This window comes from Nansenia antarctica, assembly GCF_963989245.1.
Source record: "Nansenia antarctica genome assembly, chromosome: 6".
In the NCBI taxonomy this organism is placed as follows: domain Eukaryota; kingdom Metazoa; phylum Chordata; class Actinopteri; order Argentiniformes; family Microstomatidae; genus Nansenia; species Nansenia antarctica.
Genome location: NC_137676.1, coordinates 3155893 through 3179165, shown reverse-complemented (window position 1 = coordinate 3179165; position 23273 = coordinate 3155893). Strand labels below are relative to the sequence as shown.

Here is a 23273-nt window from a genome sequence, read left to right as displayed (position 1 = left end):
CTTCGTGCCGAGGCTCGAGACCCCCGCCGCGTCGCGCGCCGCTCCGTTGACTACGGACCACACAGGAGCGTGACATGAGGCATTTCCCCGTCTGTCATCATTAATATTGTGTAGTCATCATTAGCGGCCTTCCCTGCTGTGCGTCAATGTCAGCCTTAATTCCCCGGAGGTCATTATGTGGAACTCTCCCAGTCCCCACAGTCATTTTCCAGGGCAATCATTTCTAGAAAATATGTGAGCTGCACAAAAACCAACAACAACCTCGTCGGTCTATTTCACTGAACTAAAATGAAGGTGGTATAGTTAAGCAATATCACACGAGAGGGAGTGCTGTTATACTGAATATAACAACCTCGAGTGTGATGTTGCTTTTTATACAACAGTTCTACAGCGCCATTTATTAGCTAACAGTAATAAGCGACAACAGATTATGATTTGTTTGTTTATTTAATAACTTATTTTGGCTCCGCCAACAAAAAATAGTTCCGCAACTGAACTTCAACTGGACTGTTGCCTCGTAACCTGAACACAAACATGTCGTCTAATTAACGGTCATTTAGTAGCAGTGGCGGCTGGTGCTAAACATTTTGGGTGGGGCACAGGTTATGGGGGCATGCTCCACGGGGAAGAATATCAACTTTAAAATCTGGATTTACAGTCGATTTTAGCATGAGAATAGCTCTACCCCCCTGTACAGACCTCGCCATCCCCTCTACCCCCCTGTACAGACCTCTTCATCCCCTCTACCCACCTCTACAGACCTCTTCATCCCCTCTACCCCCCTGTACAGACCTCTTCATCCCCTCTACCCACCTCTACAGACCTCTTCATCACCTCTACCCACCTCTACATCTCCTCTACCCACCTCTACAGACCTCTCCATCCCCTCTACCCCCTGTACAGACCTCTCCATCCCCTCTACCCCCCTGTACATACCTCCTCATCCCCCCTACCCCCCTGTACAGACCTCTTCATCCCCTCTACCCCCCTGTACATACCTCCTCATCCCCCCTACCCCCCTGTACAGACCTCTCCATCCCCTCTACCCCCCCTGTACAGACCTCTTCATCCCCTCTACCCCCCTGTACAGACCTCTTCATCCCCTCTACCCCCCTGTACATACCTCCTCATCCCCCCTACCCCCCTGTACAGACCTCTCCATCCCCTCTACCCCCCTGTACAGACCTCATCCCCTCTACCCCCCTGTACAGACCTCTTCATCCCCTCTACCCCCCTGTACAGACCTCTTCATCCCCCCTACCCACCTCTACAGACCTCTTCATCCCCCCTACCCACCTCTACAGACCTCTTCATCCCCCCTACCCACCTCTACATACCTCCTCATCCCCCCTACCCCCCTGTACAGACCTCTCCATCCCCTCTACCCCCCCTGTACAGACCTCTCCATCCCCTCTACCCCCCTGTACAGACCTCTTCATCCCCTCTACCCCCCTGTACAGACCTCTTCATCCCCCCTACCCCCCTGTACAGACCTCTTCATCCCCTCTAGTGAGTGTGTGAGTGTGAGTGTGTGTGTGTGTGCGTGTGTGCGTGTGTGCGTGTGTGCGTGTGTGTGTGTGTGTGTGTGTGTGTGTGTGTGTGTGTGCGTGTGCTGAATACATAAACAAACAAGCTAAAAGACGACAATAGAAAACGTACCATGCTGACGATATTACTAAATGTTTGAAGTAGCTTTTATCTTAGCTGACTCTCTTACCTTCAGGTCGAGTTTGTGTATTCTGGCTTCGCAAAACACCAACAGTAGCAGCCTAACAGCCGCGGAGATTGCGCGGAGATTGCGCGGAGATTGCGACCACAAACGAAGTTTGACTTCGGTAATAGGTCCAGTTGTAATATCCTCAAGCAGGGGAGGCTGGCTCCCCACCAAAGGGAGAAGAGAGAGATTTTTTTTCTATGACTTCTAGACAGTGTTGCTTCTGAATATCATAGTCCAATCAGCTAGTGTTCTGTGGCGTATATCATAGTCCAATCAGCTAGTGTTCTGTGGAGTATGTTCCAATCAGCTTCAAGTCCCGCCCCTTTCGGTGCATGTCCCAAAACCCCATAGACAATTGACCGAATGGCCTGAAGTTACCAAAATAGATTTTACATGCAAGTCTACGAGAACAGCCTAGTGCAACTTCGAGTAGACTGAAAGTTGCCCCGAAAGGGGCGGGACTTGAAGCTGATTGGAACATACTCCACAGAACACTAGCTGATTGGACTATGATATACTCCACAGAACACTAGCTGATTGGACTATGATATTCAGAAGCAACACTGTCTAGAAGTCATAGAAAAAAAATCTCTCTCTTCTCCCTTTGGTGGGGCATTGCCCAATTGCACCTAATGAACCAGCCTCCCCTGTTTAGTAGAACACCTGTGCGGCGGAGTGATACATATAGTTAAAAGTCCCAGTGCTGTTCTACTGTATATCGGCACTCATGGAATGCCTCTCGTCCAATCAAACTACTTAGTCGGAACTAACTGTTGCATAATACTTTTTAGCAGACCTTTGCGCGTGTGTTGGTTATCACTGAATATGATACGTTGTAAAACGGCGTTTGATGGGTACTCAAACTTATATGTCGATCTCATCTCATCGCATCATAATTACACCACACATTGAAAGATCAAGAGAGAAAAACAACAACAACAAAAGTTTAATAGCTTCTTTATTTTCGAAATGGACTCACGACATGGATCTGTAACCTAGTGGCAGTACAACCGTCACAGAGCCAGCAACACTGAAAAAAAACGTTTTCGAAAAAACATACAAGACAAACTTACAAGAACGAATAAAGCAAGCGTGATCTTTTGTCCCTTGGCAGACGGACTCCTCGATACATTTCAGAGTCCATGTGAACGGCCGTCTCCATGGTACACAGAAGAGAGAAAGACAGCAGGGGGGTATTCCATCAACGTCGCTAAAGGAAAATCCAGGCTTATTCTGATCAATCTCGTGAGACTTATCAAAAACAAGCCTGGATTTTCCTTTAGCAATGTTGATGGAATACCCCCCAGGGGTTATGGAGGGATTTGGTATTTTGGTCGAGCTAAAACAACAACAGGTCGTAGCTCAACTTTGTCTTCGACCGACTCGATGATCGTTCAGTGATTCCAACGAAGACTGGATCCTGTTTACACCTTCTGGAAGATTCTAGAGAGATCCAGTTTGTCCTCTCCTATTAGTCACCACTGTTCCTCTCCACCTCTGACCAGGGGGGTATTCCATCAATGTCACTAAAGGAAAATCCAGGTTTATTTTGATCAATCTCATGAGACTTGTCAAAAATAAGCCTGGATTGTCCTTTAGCGACATTGATGGAATACCCTCCTGATGTCGTAGGACTACAACTCCCATGACTCCCCCCCCCCCCCCCCCCCTCCCAAAACGCCACAATCTTGTGAGGCTTATCCAAAAATAAGCCTGGATTGTCCTTTAGCGAAGTTGATGGAATGGACTACAACTCCCATGTTCCCCCCCCCTCACTTGCTCATCTCCCTCTGCGCCTCCTTCAGCAGGCTCTCCTCCAGCCGGGTGGTGTCGTACTCCTTCAGCAGGTCGTACTCGTTCCAGGGCTCCGCCCACTTCTGGGCGTGGTCCAGCTGCTCCGGGGTCAGGCAGAGGTCGAAGCGGATCCCCTGCACGTCGAACTTGGGGCGCTCCCACCGCTTGGACCACGGCTTGGGCTTCATCCTCACCTTCATCTGGAGGGGGGAGGTAGGATGGAGGAAGGGGGAGGGGGTGTTCAGGGTGAGAACGGCAGAGATACAGAGGAGGATAAAGGCAACCAATCAAACTATTTGGACTTTTGTTTTGAAACACGGAACTACATTTCAACACACAAACTCGCTAGTCAAGCCAGAATTCTGCCAACAACGCAATGGATTGGGTGAGTAATCCCCACTGCTACCTAGTTAACTACAACCCTCTCTGGAAGAGCTGTACAACACACGCTGTCTCAGGAAGGCCTCCAAGATCTCCAGAGACCCAACCCACCCTGGGTACAAACACTTTACCCGGCTGCCCTCGAAAAGGCGGTACAGGACCATGGCCGCAAGGACAAACAGACTGAAGCACAGCTTCTACCCCAGGGCCGTCCAGGCCCTGAACACAGCAAAGACCTAGGTTCTGGGCCCTGGACAGTCTGGACGGATTGATGGCAGCTGCTGGACTGAAAAAATCAGGTGTAGTGCTGAGGCACAAACATGTACATTTCAAGCCTGCAAACTGCGACACTTCAAATGAATGTGCAATAACACTATGTGCAATATGACAACCCTAGTCGTCTATCTGTACATAGTATAGTGGATAGTGTACTAGGGATGGACGGTTTCCAATTATTGAAACCGAAAAACCGTCAGAGAGTAAAACCGCGGTTTTCCGGTTAACCGAAAAATACATTAAAAAAAAAACCTGAAAAAAAAAAAAAAAAAAGACCGCCAATTTCTATTTATTGAGCCCTACTGCTACAATACACTCATGTCGAACACCATTAAAACACCGTAAGCACAGTCGCAACACATTTAGGCTACTTAGTTTCACAAATATAAGTGGAAAGGCAGACTTTTGTAAGCTACACCATACATGAAAACACATGAACACTTAACACACCAGCTCCGCTGATCCAGGGTGCACGCCTGCACGGAAGATCATCTCTTGGAACAGCGTCTTCAAAGTTTCAGCTGCTGCTCAATGTATTTAAATATTTGAATACTGCTCAATAATCACTGAAATATTAGACTTAGAATTATGCAGTGAACATACATAAAGCTTTTCATAAAAACCACATGCCGCGAGACTGACTCGTCCTGAACTGTCGTAAGTCAATCAACAAAGAATGCCCCATCAAAATAAAAGTGCCCATGGTAGAGCTGTCAAAATAGAGCTTTCAAAATAAATGTACTAATACAGATAGAGATAAATACAGAACTACTTTTGCGTCACTAAGTGACCGCGTATCTTCTGAGACATGCGTTCTGTCATCACTTTCAGTAGCGCCTTCACACACAGTGGCGCTGTGCACAAACACTCTTGATCCGTATAGCTCTTGTTTTATTATATTGTGGTTTAGTAAATACTGCACTTGGAGTTACATTCAATGCATGATTTGTGCTATAGAACATAAATAAAGTTTGATTGATTGATTTCAAATCAAATCACATTTTATTTCTATAGCGCATTTCTCACAAAAGTGACCCAATGCGCTTTACAGAGAGCAGCGAAAATGATCTTATTAAATGTAAGCGAGTAATTGTAAAAAACCTTTCCTATCTACCAATAACTGAAGGCAACTATCTTTCCCATAGAGTGATTCGTTACCCTTAAATATAATCCCAATTAGATATTAATCCTCAGTTATTCTTCACAACTGACCAAACCTCTCACTCATTGCGCGGCAGATTCAGACTGTATCATTGTTATTTTCACACACGACAAACATGTGACATGTTCCAGTTTTATTCTTATTCTATTTTATTCTTTAAAAAAAAAAAAAAAAAAAAAAAAAATCCGGTTTCAGACGGTTTTGATAAAAAAACGTTTCTATTTTTATAAACCCCGGTTTTCGGTTTAACCGAAAAACCGTCCATCCCTATAGTGTACATAGCCTTTATTTATGTAAACCAGCTCCTTCCCTTCTTGTTTTTTTTTTTCTTGTTTTTTTTTCTTTCCTAGCACCAGGGGAGCCACCCCTCCTAAATTGCGTTGTTTGGTACCTGTACTGTAGCAATGGCAATAAAGACCATTCTTCTTCTTCTCACTACTTTACATTGTTAGCAGGCTCACGAAACAAGCTGTGTTAGTCGACTAGCGACGTGTCGTTGATTGTCAACGACGCGGAAATGTATTCACATTTTTTGAAAGAAAAGTCTGATCATTACATCGGATCCTGACATGAGGAGCAAAGCATTAGAACGTGTCACATATTTAATGTCGACAGATATGTTGATTGTAATAATAGATATTATAAATGGTGAACAAAGAGAATTTACTATGTGTAAAATATAGCATTAACTCTCTTCTTTGCTCATGCATCTCATCAATTAAAAAAGTTAAAAACTCCTCAAAAAAAGTTCGGAAACGTTATTTCGGTCGATTATTCCTCCCCTTTAATAATGGCAAAATCCCCTGCAATATTCTTCTCACTCTCGTTTGGAGTTGCTTGGTGAATACCAACAGAAGAATATTGGTGGGAATTTCGGAATTTTCTTTTAGGCCGCTACCCACTCATTGAGCTCTGTTGCTCTTTCCACGAATGCATGATCCTTACAAGTTGTACCTCGTTGTAAAGATGACTAATCAGGCTTTCCAACAATATAAAATACAATACCAATTGGTATTAATAAAGGGGAGGAATAATCGACCGAAATAAAGTTTCCGAACTTTTTTTGAGGAGTTAATAAAAAAAAAGGAGTCTCTCTCTTCTGGGGGGGGGGGGGGCTGACCTTGTTGAGGGGCACCTCCCCCGTGGGGGAGGAGGAGACGGGCTTCATGTCCAGGTCCACGGTGCTGTACTCAGGCAGGGCGTCTCTCAGGTACCGCAGGTTGGCGTCCAGACGTCTCTCCAGCTTCAACACCTGGATCTGCTGCACCCGAGGGCTGTACAGCTCATAGCAGATCTCCACTCCTGAGAGAGAGAGGGGGGGGGAGAGAGAGGAGGAGGGGGGAGAGAGGGAGAGAGAGGGGGAGAGAGAGGGGGGGGGGGGAGAGAGGGGGGGGGGGGGAGAGAGGGGGGGGGGAGAGGGAGAGAGAGAGAGGGGGGGGAGGGAGAGAGAGAGGGGGGGGAGGGAGAGAGAGGGGGGGGAGGGAGAGAGAGAGAGGGGGGGGAGGGAGAGGGAGAGAGGGGGGGGGAGGGAGAGAGAGAGAGGGGGGGGAGAGAGAGAGAGAGAGAGAGAGATGAACACAAACACTCAGGACGTGAAGAGGTCAGGCACACACACTCACACACACGCACTCCTCTAGGCATGGCAGCACCACATCTACATCCAGCAGGGACGTACAGTACACACCCATGGAAGGGCAGGTGCTTCTTTTTTTTAAATTGCGATGGGTTGTATATATGTAGAGACTCACCCTCCACTGTTAAATCCCCCCTCAAAACCTACCTGTTCTCCCATGCATACAACCTCCCCTACCCCTAACCATCTCCCCTAACCCTGCCACCCCCCCCCTGGACATCGCTGTGTTAATTGTTCCCTGTGCCTGTTCGTTAACTCTGTGTTCTATGTGCTCATGTTATCTGTTGCTTGTTGTTTCTGTGTTTTCTGTTTTTCCCACATTGTCAGCGTCTTTGAGCCCCGGGAAAGCTGCGCTATATAAATACAATGAATCATTATTATTATCATAATGTAAGCCAGTCCCTCCATCCCTACCTTGACCGTCGATGACGTTCCTCAGGATGAAGGTGGCCCCCAGCCCCCGGCCCCCCCTCTGGAGACAGATGCCCACGAAACGGTTGCTTTTGCCACTGGCATGAGTGTCCGCCATCGTCACCGCTAAGATACTTCCTGCAAAACATCAACAAAGGTACGAGGTGTTTCATCCATACTGTATTTGTATAGCGCTTTTCCTGCAAACGTTGCAGCTCAAAGTGCTCCAATCATTATATAATCTTAATTGAATGATTTAGTCATTTAAAGGCAATATTAAAAAGATGGGTTTTTAGTCTTGACTTGAACATAATGTGCTGAGGTTGCATCCCTAATGTAAACTGGCAGTGCATTCCACAATCTGGGTGCATAAAATGAGAATGCAGCCTCACCAAATCTCTTCTTTTGTACATGTGGTACACAGAGAAAACCAGCGTCAGAAGACCTGAGAGCTCTACTGGGCTGATATGCTAGCAGAAGACCTGAGAGCTCTACTGGGCTGATATGCTAGCAGAAGACCTGAGAGCTCTACTGGGCTGATATGCTAGCAGAAGACCTGAGAGCTCTATTGGGCTGATATGCTAGCAGAAGACCTGAGAGCTCTATTGGGCTGATATGCTAGCAAAAGACCTGAGAGCTCTATTGGGCTGATATGCTAGCAGAAGGTCTTTCAGATATTCTGGTGCTGTGCCAGTGAGAGCTTTATAAACAAGCAGAAGGATCTTGAAATCTATTCTGAACTTAACAGAGTTTCTGTTTCATCCATACTGAGAGAGCTGAATGATGTTCTGGTAAGAAATAGTAGTAGTAAATAGTAATAGTCTGCTGTGTTGTGGTTGCACATGTACAGAGGTCAACTGACTTTTTTTGTCTGTGTCTGTGTGTCTGTGTGTCTGTGTGTCTGTGTGTCTGTGTCTGTGTGTGTGTGTCTGTGTCTGTGTCTGTGTCTGTGTCTGTACGTGTGTGTGTCTGTGTGTGTGTGTGTGTGTGTGTGTGTGTGTGTGTCTGTGTGTCTGTGTCTGTCTGTGTCTGTGTCTGTACGTGTCTGTGTCTGTACGTGTGTGTGTGTCTGTGTGTGTGTAGTCATGGTCTCGTTAACCCTTCTGAAACGGTCTCTCACCAGCATAAAACTCTGGGATGTTCAGCACCTTCCTCCTCTGGTACATGTCTCTGCGCTCGATGGAGAACTTCAGCGGGTTGATCCTCTGACGGATCGGGACGAACTCTGGACTCAGGAACCTGTTGTGTGTTTAAAGACACAGAAACACACATGTGAAAAACACAATAAGGCACAGAAACACACACGTGAAAAACACAATAAGACACAGAAAAACACACATCAAAAACACAATAAGACACAGACAAACACAATAAAAGACACAAAGGCATAACATTTGAGAAAGAAGAAGGCTGCCAGTACATTTTTCAGGACACACAGCAATTAAGTGACTACTGTATTGGCTACAGTGTTCTGCTTTTGTGTTTGAGGGTGGTTGATGTAGGTGTAGGGTTAGAGGGTGGTTGATGTAGGGTTAGAGGGTGGTTGATGTAGGTGTAGGGTTAGAGGGTGGTTGATGTAGGGTTAGAGGGTGGTTGATGTAGGGTTAGAGGGTGGTTGATGTAGGGTTAGGGTTAGAGGGTGGTTGATGTAGGGTTAGAGGGTGGTTGATGTAGGGTTAGAGGGTGGTTGATGTAGGGTTAGAGGGTGGTTGATGTCGGGTTAGGGTTAGAGGGTGGTTGATGTAGGGTGAGAGGGTGGTTGATGTCGGGGTAGGGTTAGAGGGTGGTTGATGTCGGGGTAGAGGGTGGTTGATGTAGGGTTAGGGTTAGAGGGTGGTTGATGTCGGGGTAGGGTTAGAGGGTGGTTGATGTCGGGGTAGGGTTAGAGGGTGGTTGATGTAGGGTTAGAGGGTGGTTGATGTAGGGTTAGCGGGTGGTTGATGTAGGGGTAGGGTTAGAGGGTGGTTGATGTAGGGTTAGAGGGTGGTTGATGTAGGGTTAGAGGGTGGTTGATGTAGGGTTAGAGGGTGGTTGATGTAGGGGTAGAGGGTGGTTGATGTAGGGTTAGAGGGTGGTTGATGTAGGGTTAGAGGGTGGTTGATGTAGGGTTAGAGGGTGGTTGATGTCAGGGTTAGGGTTAGAGGGTGGTTGATGTCGGGGTAGGGTTAGAGGGTGGTTGATGTCGGGGTAGGGTAAGAGGGTGGTTGATGTCGGGGTAGGGTTAGTTACTTTCTGAGTGTCGCCTCTGTCTGTGTTTTGTCTATGATGACAGGCTTGGGCGGGGGGGTGAATCTGGGACGCTTGTCACCGCCGCCACCCACGGCGAGGCGAGACAGCGACGTGGACAGGAACCCTGGAGGGAGAGAAACCAAAGAGGCAACTTAATAATAATAATAATAATAATGCATTTTATTCATGGGCGCCTTTCAAAGCACTCAAGGACGCCTTACAAAGCTTCATTTAAAAGCAAGCAACAGATTCAGACAGGTTCAAACTGTAATTCAAACAAACAAAAACAAAACAAAACAAGACAAAACATCAGTTAAAAATGCGCCAGTTTAAAAAGGTGGGTTTTCAGGCAGGATTTGAAGGTGGAGAGAGAGTCAGTGTTGCGGATGTCTTGTGGGAGAGAGTTCCAGAGACGGGGAAGCAGAGTGGCTGAAGGCTCTAGACCCCATAGTGGTCAGACTCTAGACCCCATAGTGGTCAGGCTCTAGACCCCATAGTGGTCAGGCTCTAGACCCCATAGTGGTCAGCCTCTAGAGCCCATAATGGTCAGACTCTAGACCCCATAGTGGTTAGACTCTAGACCCCATAGTGGTCAGGCTCTAGACCCCATAGTGGTCAGACTCTAGACCCCATAGTGGTCAGGCTCTAGACCTCATAGTGGTCAGGCTCTAGACCCCATAGTGGTCAGACTCTAGACCCCATAGTGGTCAGGCTCTAGACCCCATAGTGGTCAGGCTCTAGACCTCATAGTGGTCAGGCTCTAGATCCCATAGTGGTCAGGCTCTAGACCCCATAGTGGTCAGGCTCTAGACCCCATAGTGGTCAGCCTCTAGATATGACTATATGATAATATGTCATTATTCTCTTAGGTCATCCTTCTTCCTCTGATCCTCTTAGGTCATCCTCCTCCTCTACTGATCGTATTATCGGACGATGATGATGATGTGCCAGACCACATACTTATATTGGACAGTGAGGATGAAGAGGAGCAGAGCCAGGCGAGCGGGGGTGAGGGGGGGGGTGGAGGTGGAGGATCCATGCCACCCTCCCAAGGCAGCAAACGCAAACCTAGGGGAAACACTGAGATCCCATAGTAGTCAGGTGGGCAGAAAATATAGTGAGTTGAAAGGCAGCGGAGGATCGGAGAGTGAGAGAGGGGGTGTAGGTGTGAAGGAGTTCAGAGAGATGTGGGGTTGCAAGACTGTGAAGGGCCTTGGAAGTGAGGAGCTGATGCTGTGACATCTGACATGGTGAGCTGCTGGGTTGCCAGGTTGAAGGCTTTCAAACCCTCCCTAGCCCAGTTTGTTATCCTGTGGAAGGACGAACAGAACACATGTGGCCCTGCTTGTCAAGACTATGGTTAATCCAGTTTTCTGACAGTATAACTTTTGGGCTGGTTTTTGGTGTATTCAGCGGTTTCTAGACTGATCTGGCAACTGGTCTGGAATCTGGCAACCCTGATCGTGAGAGCAACGTTAGAGTCTTAATCATATTATCATATAATTAATTATTATTAATGTTATTAGTCATATTATTAATTATTATTATCATATTATTCATCTTAATAACGTTGGTCTTAATCGAGACTGTGTTGAGTCTGATTTAAAGGCAGACAGGCAAGACAATGTCTTGCTCTGCTTGGCTATTATTATGCACACACACACACACACACACGTCATTCACATATATAACATCCATAATAATAAAATACGTTTAAGGTGACTTACTTTCATTTTGAAGTTGTATATTCCGTAACAACCTTAATGAACACATTACAGTGTCCAGCCTCCTTGTGGAGGCAGCCATGTTTGAAACTGGTTGACCTTCGCGATTCGCATTTGTCACATTGTAAGGAAGCCGAGAGGGTCAAAGAACAGGGTTGCCAGGTGGGATTGACACTTTCCAGCCTAACCCACAGTCTAAAAACCGCTAAATCCACCAAAAACCACTAGTCCAAAACCTATGGTTAGAAAACCGCTAATGACTATTGGGCAGGTGCCCATCTCCTGCCCCTAAAATGTATGTCTGTTGCCAATGATGTTTGTAAAATAAAATAAAAAACCTGCACATTGTATGTAGCTACTTGATTGATTGATTGAAAACTTTATTAGAAGATTTGCAGAAGTAGGTACATGAAAGTACATATTACATACAAGGTCAACTAACAGGATAAAAACCCAAGAAAGCCACTGGCTTATTTCAATTGGGGTCCTTGATTCTCAATTCATCATACTAAGGTGTGTGTTTTAAATTCACGCATTTTGTAACTTTCAGGCACTGTCATTGTGATACCTTCTAAATTATATTTATCCAGCCCAACCCGCCCAAATGCTTTTTTTCCGGTGACCGACCCAGTGTGATCAAAAGTAGCCCATTCGACGGGAACCCACCCCATCTGGCAACCCTGCATGTAAGGAAGCCGAGAGGATCCAAGAAGGAACGATTTATCAACATGCAGTTCCCTCTTTACACCAGCAGGTGTCACTAATGTATTACATATTTGGTCAAGTTGATGTTGCTGCAGCTACTGAGGGGAAATTATCAATTAATAATCAATCGACCAAAACTCGTCTGAATGTACACAAGAACGACAATATAAACGACATGTCAGATTTTTAAAAATAAGGCTATCGAAAGATGACGACGATTTAAATGATCAATCTTCATATTATTTTAATGTCATTGTTTTTTTTTATACGATCTATTGAAGACATTGCCTTTTTAGCACCTGCAACGCTGGCTCTCTGGGCGCAAGTTACGCCACAACGTTTCCAATAATAACCAGCGTTCAATAAATCATATAAAATGTACCGATCAGGGTCGATTGGATGGTGATTGAAGACTCAGAATTTCTTTTATTACATCAATGTACGGATACAAGGAGTTAAGGAGTAAAAATATTGGGTACAGTACTACAGGTTCAATTAGGCATTGGCATTGCAGCAGAAATACTACTAAATCAATAGAATAAGCAGGATATAAACAACAATCAATAAAGAATACGCAGCATAAACAACAATCAACAATAGTATACAACATTGTCAATAACAGAATAGGTGATCGCAGCAGAATGCAAATCAACATAAACAACACTAACAACACTAACAACACTAACAACATTACGGAAAGTTCCGATTCAAGTAATAGCCTATCAGGTGGTGCAGAGCTGTCGCCATATCCCCACAGAGCCTTTTCTAGGAGGCGGGTTGTAAAGCGGCGTCTCTGAGACCACGCGGACGCGCTCCTCCAGGTGGGGGGCTCCTCCAGCAGCACGCACTTAGGCTGAGAGGGCTAGACTCTACTGTCCCGAGCCCTGCCGCCTTCCTTCCCCTCTTCCTCTCCGGGATGATGAGGAGGTGAAGAAGACGTGGAGCCATGGTGGTGGGACCGAACCCTCTACTCCCTGCGACACAGATCATCCGAATCTAACCCCCCCCCCCTCTCCAAAAGCTTGGACCCCCTCCTGGTCTGGAACCTTCTCGAATCTCTGGATCTGGATCCCTTCCTTCGTTGAGGAGCAGCAAAACTCCCCGACACCCGACAAGAAACTTTCTTTTTTCTTCTTGCTTCAAGGATGTTCCTCCCAGACGGGGGTCTGTCAGCCATCAGTTACGCGCTCGTGCTGGGAATAACGTGTCTGACGGTCTGTAGAGGCTCCGGCCAGAGTTCCTCTGAGTTTGCAGGTTTGGGAACAGAAAGCATGCTTAGATTAAACCTACCTACCCCCTCTCTCTCCCTCTCTCTCTCTCTTCTCTGCTGCACTGACAAGTGTGTCCATTGTAGCAGTCGGAGTGTTGTAAATGCGTTTGAGGATGTGATTGATAGTAAAAAGCATTGAGCAATAGGCTTGTAAATTGAAAAGTGCATTGGGTCAGGTGATCAGATTAATGTTAAGCACTCTTCTAAAACTCGCAGTCATGCATCGGAAGTATTTGAGTCTTTTTTACCTTTTCCAGGGGGGGTACTCTAACTCTATATACTAATAACTGACTTTGCGGATTTGTAGGTTATAGGAATGTTTTACAACTTGTTTCGTAAGACAGTCTATGCGCCCCTCGGCGTGTTTCAGCACGTAAGCGTGTGTGTGTGTGTGTGTGTGTGTGTGTGTGTGTGTGTGTGTGTGTGTGTGTGTGTGTGTGTGTGTTTGCTTCATAGGGAATCGGCAAAGACCTAAAACATGCCTTCAAACATGCGGAAAGCCTGGAGTCGCCCGTATGTCACAACTGTCTGGCCGTATGGAGATGCGGTTTCTAAACAGAACACATAAACTCGTCTGTCCTGTGCAGATAACAGACGTGAGAACTGGAGTTAATGTTTCACTACAATAAAGCCTTCATATGTCATAATAACCTATACCGTTCCAGACACTCACATGGGGGAGAGGAATGGTCCTGCTTGGTTCTAATGCAGTGTGGAGAGAGAGAGAGAGCATGTGAATGTCCTTAAGGTAATTGTAATGTAATGGACTCACGCTCTGGGTCCGGCCATGGGAACTTCACAACATGGACAGTTATGAGAGTTATATAGGCTTACTAGCGTGTGACTGTGACATAATAGATAGAGAAAAGATAATCGTATAGCGGAAACTCAGGGGAAAGTGTGTGATCGAGTCACCTCTCTTCTCAAGCTCCCAGGCAGCCCCCTGGTCGAGGCAGCCCCCTGGTAGAGGCAGCCCCCTGGTCGAGGCAGCCCCCTGGTCGAGGCAGCCTCCTGGTCGAGGCAACCCCTTGGGAGAGGCAGCCCCCTGGTAGAGGCAGCCCTCTGGTAGAGGCAGCCTCCTGGTAGAGGCAGCCCCCTGGTCGAGGCAGCCCCCTGGTAGAGGCAGCCCTCTGGTAGAGGCAGCCTCCTGGGAGAGGCAGTCCCCTGGCGGAGGCAGCAGGCTGGAGGGTTTGTTGACAGAGTAATAAACCGGGGAGGGGGCTTTGTGGTGGTGTGAATTGGCCTGTAATGGGCCTGCTAATGGGTTTAAATGAGCAGACAAATGGAGACCAGGGGAAAGGTGTTTAGGAGCAGATGTGTGTTAGTAAATATCTGTGTGTGTGTGTGTGTGTGGGGGGGGGGGGATATGGAGGGGGGGAGGGAGAGAGAGAGGGAGAGAGAGAGAGTGTGTGTGAGTGTGTGATAGCGTGAGTGCTGTGTGAGTGTGTGTGTGTGTGTGTGTGTGTGTGTGTGTGTGTGAGAGAGAGAGAGAAATGAGCAGCTAATGGTCTCTGCGTAGGAAAAGGTGTTTGATGTGTTTGTCAGTTAAAAGCCTTCTCTCTGTGTCCTGCAGCTTGTGGGCGACACGTCTGTCATACTCCATCAACGTGAGAACATGTCAACACTCTCTGTAGCGTGTGTCCCTCTAACTCTATTTTCAAAAGTATAAATCGAAACATATCGAGGCAGATCGGTAAAAACATCAGAAAACATGTTACTACTAAAAACCGGTTTATTCCGGTTTGTTTCCATCAGAACAGGTTTAACTAATAACCCCCAGCTTAGATGTGATTATTGAAATGTTGGCCCACAGCCAGACCGTTAATTTGCCGAAAACTCCTTAATTCTCAGCTTTGGGGTTATTAACACACAAACACCTTTCAGTCTTTCAATCGAAGACTTGTGCCACTGGACCTTTTCAATGGTCCATTGATTCCACTCTGTCCGTTTTTGCGGGGGTGGGGGGGGGGGTGTGTGTGTGTGAAGGAAACTCCATTGTCATAATCATTTCCTGCATTCCTACCAAATTCCTAAATTATATTAGGTGTAGGTCCAGAGGGTTAGGAGGTTGGGTGGGTGGGGTGGGGGTCCCCAAACTCAATCTCCTGGGCTTGCTGGGACGTCTGCAGGCTACAACAACGCGCTGTTCCAAAACCTGCTGACTAGGTAGTCAGTTCTGTTCTGTGTGAACTGAAGAAAAGAGTCCTCCTGTTTCCCAGAATTCCACAGGGACAAAGAGAACCTTAGCCGTCACATTCTGGTGCCAGCTGGACTCTCCCTGGAGACTGGGAGCAGGCCTGTGATTGACAGATGCTACCAGGCTAAGGGGGGGGGGGAGGGAGGGGGGGGACACAAGTCACTGATGGAGACCTGGCATCTGTCAGAGAGAGGTGTTGGCTGCATCTGTAGAGAGGAGAAGAAGACATTTACATTTACATGTTTGGCATTTAGCAGACGCATTATTCCAAAGCGACTTATAATCAATACATTTGACTAAGCAAGCAAGTGAATCATCAATCCACTAGTCGTAGCAGGAAGAGTAATCCAGCTCAGGCCCGGGGCCATTGATAGAAGGAAAAGCCTTCTTCTATCTCCTTCTTCTAAACTTTTTTTTTTAAATGTATAGGCACTGGAGAAACAGAGAAAGTGACACAGTAAAGGGGAAAAGCGGGTGTCAGGAGACACAGTGCTGGGGGGCAGTAGAAGTCTCAGGAGGAGCAGTTACGGTGTAACCTGAAGAGATGGAGGTCTTCAGTCTAGAAGAAGAAGAAGAAGAAGTAGAAGAAGAGGGTAGACAGACAGTGGATCTCATTTTGGTCCTCATGTCGGGATCCGATGTAATGATCTGACTTTTCTTTCAAAAGAAATGTGAATACGTTTCCACGTTGTTGAAAATCAACGCTAGTCCACTAACACAGGTTGTTTTGTGAGCCTGCTAACAATGTAAAGTAGTGTTATAGTTAACTAGGTAGCAGTGGGGGGATTACTCACCCAATCCATTGCGTTGTTGCAGTATTTTGGCTTGACTAGCGAGTTTGTGTTGTGATTCTCAACAACGTTGAAACGTAGTTCTGTGTTTCAAAAGAAAGGTCAGAACATTTTGATCAGTTGCGACATGCGGACCAAATGATCAGACCATGTCACGTATTGTTTCTCTCCAGTCTCTTTCCTTCTTAAGAGAAACAGAGAGGTTAAAGGATCAGATCGGTTTCCGGTACTCCAGTCCTGGACCATAATGCACTGCAGCTAATGGAGGATGTCCTGCAATCTAGACCCCACTTAACACCCCACAACAACCATAAACACATAGACAGGGGCGCTTAGGTGGCTAGCGGGTTCAGCGTCAACCAAGTAACCGCAGGGTTCCCGGTTCGACTCCGGCCGTGGACATGTCCTGCATGTCATCCCTTCTCTCTCTCTCACCCATCCTTCCTGTCAAAAAATCTCTACTGTATCTATCAATAAAAAGAAAAATATGAGTGGGTCTGCCCCACTCGGAAAAAATAACCTTTCATAACACTTGGTTAGCCCCCCCAACAAAACATTTAAAACATATTTTTTATGTCATATTTGGGAACCAAAAACCCTTTTCACATTCTCGGGCCCTACAGGAGGGCCGCATGTTCCTATTGGTTGGGCCGGGCCGGGCCCAGCCAATCAGCAACCAGCCCAGTTCAACCCCCCTGCTTCCTCCACCGACCCACATCCTTCTGATCAGCAGTCACACAGGAAGTCAGGTCAACAGGACCGGCGTGTTGAGAAGAGGGCGGGGGCGTCTGTGGCGCAGGAGGTAGAGCCGGTGTCTAATGATTGCAAGTTCGGCAGATCGGCGGTTCGATCCCCGGCTGGCCACGTGTCGGTCGAGGTGTCCTTGAGCAAGTCACCGAAACCCCAAATTGCTCCCGATGAGTGGAGCCGACCGGCGCCTTGCATGGCAGCTCGGCCACCAACGGTGTGTGAATGTGTGTGTGAACGGGTGAACGAGAGGCCGTCGTCGTAAAGCGCTTTGGAAATAAAGCGCAAGATGAGTCAGTCTGTTTACCATTATCCATTTAGGAGATAGCGATCTCACTATTTATAGACTAGAAGGGGTTTGTGACATCGGAGGGAGTGATGACATATATTATGATGGGGGTTGTTGCTCTGTCTCTTTCCGGTAGTGGTGTGCGTCTGTGCGTGTGTGTGTGTGTGTGTGTGTGTGTGTGTGTGTGTGTGTGTGTGGGCCAATAGATGGAAAACACACTTTCAGGAGGTGACCTCATCGTATTAGTGTGCAGGAGATAACCCGCGACTGACTCCTCTGCACGTGAGCAGAACTCCGCCGTGTTGACGGTAAAGAGAGAGGGCTTTTGTTTTCCGACCCTGAAAAAAGCGCAAACAACAAACTTTGTCGGCGGCGGCGGCGGGGGGTAATTTCGTTCTATCTCTCTCTCTCTTTCCCCCCTTTTATCAACTCCTGTTATTCAAACAGCACATCTGCCGCCATGACTAATTAGAGGTGAGGAGTGAGCGTTTCATCCCTCCGGACCGCCCCGGGCGACCATAACCTTATCTCTGGGAGGGGGGGGGGGGGGAAGGGAGGGGTTGGGTGCTACAGCGGCGAGGAAGTATATCACTTCCAGCAGCGACGTTCGTTCAGCTCACTCACGGTGTAAAGCAGTGAGCAGTGAAACGACGTCAACGTAAAAAAAAATATAATTACGATTCACTCACACATCTGGTTTTTGGGCCCTTTTTCCTCTGATGTGTGTGTGTGTGTGTGTGTGTGTGTGTGTGTATGTGTGTGTGTGTGTGTGTATATATGTGTGTGTATATGTGTGTGTGTGTGTGTGTGTGTGTGTGAGAGAGTCTGTGTGTGTCTGTGTGTTTTGTGTGTGTGTGTGTGTGTGTGTGTGTGTGTGTGAGAAAGTCTGTGTGTATATGTGTGTGTGTGTATATATTTGTGTATATGTGTGTATATATGTGTGTGTGTGTGTGTGTGTGTGTGACACAAGTCTCTCAGACACATTGTCTTGTCACATATACACACACACACACACTCTCTCACACACACACACACACACACACACACACACACATATACACACATAGTCTTGTCTACCCAGTATTCATGTGACCTCAGCAGCATACGTATTTAACTCAATCAATCGGTCGGTGTCACCCCCCAGGCCCCGCCCCCCCCAGTGGCCCCGCCCCCTTAGCGTCATGCGGGGGGGGGGGGGGGACTCTATTATAGTGGGACCCTCCATGGTGTTACAGTGAAAGCAGTCCTCCCCATTCTCTCTTTCTCTCTCTGTGTCCCTGCGTCTCATAAACCTGTAGCCGGACCCATTTAACTTTAACCCCCACCCCCCACCCCGTTAATACGATGTGTGGCTTTCGAGGGGTCGCGGGGGTCAACTGAGGTCAAACCGTCCTTAAACTAATGTGTTTGTGTGACCGCAGGGGTCGTAATGACCCATCTATCTCCTCTTTCTCTCTCTCTTGTCTCCTCTCTCTCTCTGATCTTTGGGATTCCGTGAAGAAGAAGAAGAATGTCCAGAACACACCGTGTTGTTTTCTGTGTGTGTGTGTGTGTGTGTGTGTGCCTCAGTTACTGATGAGATTTGTGTCCCTTTGACTACACACACACACACACACACAAAACCCCCACACACACGCACACACACACACACACACAGACAGACTCTCTCACGCACACACAAAACACACACATACACACAGACTCTCTCTCACACACACAGACATACACACACACACACACACACACACAGACTCTCTCTCTCTCTCTCTCTCTCTCACACACACACACACACACACACACACAAAACACACTCTCTCTCTCTCACACACACACACACACACACAAAACACACTCTCTCTCTCTCACACACACACACACACACACACAATCTCTCACACACACACAAAACACACACACACACACACACACAGAGACTCTCTCTCACACACACAGACACACACACACACACACACACACACACACAGACACACACACACACACACACACACACACACACACACAATGTGGACAATTTCAAACTGATGAACACCAAATCAGATGAGATGATGAGATGATGAGATGATAGGCCCTAAGTGGGAACAGAGAGGAACGTTCAAACGCTTCGCTAGCTTTAGGTTGGTAGCAGCAGCAACGGTTTGCAAGAGCCCTCCCCCCCCCACACACACACACCACCCTATAAGCATCCTCTCCTGGGGGGGGCGGTCACCGTGTGTAGCCTTGTGGACACTCACTCTTTTGTTTTTACGTGTGTGTGTGTGTGTGTGTGTGTGTGCGTGTGTGTGTGTGTGTGTGTGTTTGCCCCCATTGTTGTCCCGTTAGCTCTGAGATGCTAAGTTTGAACATCTGACACAAAGGCTTGACCCTCTTGTGTTGGGTTAGGGGTGTGTTGGGTTACACACACACAGTTAGGGTCTCACACACACACACACACACACACATACACACACAGTTAGGGTCTCTCACACACACACATATACACACACAGTTAGGGTCACACACACACACACACCTCCCCTCATTACCCAGCCTCCCCTTGTGGCCTCTCGTATCTTAATCCCTTTCTGGGTCTGTTCCTTTGACTACACACACACACACACACACACACACACACTCTCTCTCTCTCACACACACACACACCTAACCCTCTGGGTCTGGGTCTCTGGTTCTGGACTGGGCCTGGCCAGGGTAGGGTACTGGGGCCTTCCCCTCTTTGTAGTAGAACCCCGCCCCCCTCAAGAGTCAAGAGTCAAGAGTCACTTTATTGTCCCATCACTGGGAAATTTGTATTGGGCTTGCACCCCACAGCAGCCAACAAAGATCAACAGACAACAAAGAGCAACAAACAATACAGAATATTAGCACACAAACAGAAGGCGGACCTGATTAAAACAAGAGTGGAAATAAAATGATAAGCAAGATAAGTTACATTCATCTGGTGCAGTTTAAAAGTTTAACAGAAACGGGAATAAAAGAATTTTTAAATCTATTTAATCTAGCGCGGGGGACTCTGAACCTCCTCCCAGAGGGCAGCAGTTCATACTCTGCATGTAGGACATGGGAGGGATTCATGAGAATTCTATTAGCCTGTCTGAGAGTAGCCTGTTCAAAAATAGACTGCAGGGATGAGTGGTCTTTCACCCCTATGATCTTCCATGCAGTCTGTATCAGTCGGACCAGTTTGGACCTTAGTTTTACAGATAGGTTACCAAACCAAGATGTAATGCCGTATCTGATGAGACTCTCTAAGACAGACTGGTAGAAAAGTAGCATAAATTTTGGGTCAACACCATGAACTCTAAGGCGGCGTAGGAAGTGTAGTCGTTGTTGTAATCTGCTACAAAGGCTGTCTACATGAGTGCTCCAGGTGAGTGAGTTATCAATAAAAACCCCAAGATATTTGTAGGAGGCGACCTGAGAGATGGATTGTTTGTGGATGACCACAGGCCTGTGGTCCCCAACACCTCTGGGGTCGAACACCATCTCCTCAGTTTTCTTAACATTTAAAACCAGGCAGTTAACATCACACCATTTAACAAACCCCCTCAGCTCCCATCCCCCTCTCCCCCTCTCTCCCTCTCCCCCTCTCCACACCCACCCCTACTTCTCTGCTGCCTCCCCTCAGCTCCCATCCCCCTCTCCCCCAACACCCCCCCCCCACCTCCCTGCCTCCCCTCAGCTCCCATCCCCCTCTCTCCCTCTCTCCCCCTCTCCACACCCCACCCCCGCCCTCTTCCTCTCATCCCCAGGGGCCTCGCCCGATCACTGCGTCTGTGTCGCTGCTCCAGGTGAGCTCTGTCCAAACAAACCCTCTGCCTGGCTGCTTGTTTTGTCTACTGCAGGGGAGGCAGAGGCGGCGAGAGGGGGGGGGGGGGGGCGGAGGGGGGAGGGTGGGGGGCGGCGGCGGCGGCACAAGGCTGGTATTCTCTTAAACTGAAAAGAAAGAATAGAAGGAGGAAGAAGAGGAAAAAGAAAAGAAGACACTTCAAAGGAGCGTGTGAAGTCGTGAAGGATGGTGATGGTTGAAGGGCTTTTTGATTCATCGCTTTATGAACCGCGCGTCTGATAATACGTCAACAACGCCCTGTCTGGTTTTATCACTGTGTAGAACACAGAACGATGCGGTTTGTATTTATACAATTACAATGCAGCGTGTTCTTCACTGGGAGTAGCCAATTTGTCGCCTAATTGAGTAGCTAGCTAGCTAGCTAGTCGGCTACGATATATAGGTAAGTAGGAAGAGGTCCTTACGGTAATGACCCAATTTCCTCTCATATGGCCTTTGCTGTGCACATAATCACATGTGATGTGTGTGTGTGTGTCTGTGTGAGGTGAGTGTGAGTGTGAGTGTGAGTGTGAGTGAGTGTGAGTGTGAGTGAGTGAGTGTGTGTGTGTGAGTGTGTGAGTGTGTGAGTGTGTGAGTGTGTGAGTGTGTGAGTGTGTGTGTGAGTGAGTGAGTGAGTGAGTGACTGTGTGAGTGAGTGACTGTGTGTGTGTGTGAGTGAGTGAGTGAGTGAGGTGAGTGAGTGAGTGAGTGAGTGAGTGAGTGAGTGCGTCTGTCTGTGAGTGACTGACTGACTGACTGACTGACTGTGTGTGTGGGTTATATATAGCAGTGTGTATCCTGTCTTTAAGAGTTTTGGTGCAGACAGAGTTTATTTCTGCAGCTCTCAGAGTCTCAGGGTAATGTGACCCTCCAGGCCCTGTCAGCACAGACAGCTGGGGGACCTGACTGATGTTAGGCTGGGTGTGTGTGTGTGTGTGTGTGTGTGTGTGTGTGTGTGTGTGTGTGTGTGTGAGTGTGTGGACATGTATGTGAGTGTCTGTATGTGTGTGGACATGTGTGAGTCTGTTTCTATGTGTGTGTGTGTGTGTGTGTGTGTGCACGCACACTCGTTTGTGTGAGTGTTTACCTGTCCCTCCCTCCCTCACACACCTCCCTCCCTCCCTCACACACCTCCCTCCCTCCCTCACACACCTCCCTCCCTCCCTCCCTCACACTCCTCCCTCCCTCCCTCCCTCCCCCACACACCTCCCTCCCTCCCTCCCCCACACACCTCCCTCCCTCCCTCCCCCACACACCTCCCTCCCTCCCTCCCCCACACACCTCCTTCCCTCCCCACACACCTCCCTCCCTCACACTCCTCCCTCCCTCCCTCCCCCACACACCTCCCTCCCTCCCTCCCTCCCCCACACACCTCCCTCCCTCCCTCCCCCACACACCTCCCTCCCTCTCCCACACACCTCCCTCCCTCCCCCATACACCTCCCTCTCTCCCTCCCCCACACACCTCCCTCCCTCCCTCATACACCTCCCTCTCTCCCTCCCCCACACACCTCCCTCTCTCCCTCCCCCACACACCTCCCTCCCTCCCCCATACACCTCCCTCTCTCCCTCTCCCACACACCTCCCTCCCTCCCCCACACACCTCCCTCCCTCCCCCACACACCTCCCTCCCTCCCCCGCACAGAGAATGACTCTAGAGAGGAAACAGAAAGCTGTCAGGCTGTTGAGAGACACCTGGGTGTGTGTATGTGTGTGTGAGTGTGTGTGTGTGTGTGTGTGTGTGTGTGTGTGTGTGTGTATAAGGCTGTTGAGTAACACCTGGGTGTGTGTGTGTGTGAGTGTGTGTTTGTGTGTGTGTGTGTGTGTGTGTGTGTGTGTGTGTAAGGCTGTTGAGTAACACCTGGGTGTGTGTTGTGTTACAAAAGGAAACATTTCTCTACCTCGTAGTAGGGGAAGTGAGGGGGGGAATCAACATGAGGGTGGGGGGGTGGGGGGGGGTTAGGGAGGGGGGGGGGGGGGGGGTAACTCATCGCTTTCAATTATCTGCCACAAGGCAAATATTTCTGCAGGCTGTTTTTAGTACAGTACGACAGATTCGATTTAGCCACTTCCTGTCAGGTGCAGTGCAGTTATTGTGGTCTAG

General features: G+C 48.0%; 1 protein-coding gene across 1 annotated transcript; it reads right to left on the bottom strand.

Annotated features, from left to right (window-relative positions):
* Nucleotides 1-3402: 3402 nt before the first annotated feature.
* mrpl19 (mitochondrial ribosomal protein L19) lies at nt 3403-11435 on the bottom strand. Its single transcript, XM_080533359.1, has 6 exons — nt 11331-11435; nt 9604-9727; nt 8495-8613; nt 7378-7512; nt 6451-6632; nt 3403-3711 (listed from the first exon to the last, which is right to left on the bottom strand). The coding sequence occupies exons 1-6, from the start codon at nt 11407-11409 to the stop codon at nt 3490-3492; spliced, it is 861 nt and encodes a 286-aa protein (XP_080389485.1). The 5' UTR covers nt 11410-11435; the 3' UTR covers nt 3403-3489.
* Nucleotides 11436-23273: the final 11838 nt, after the last annotated feature.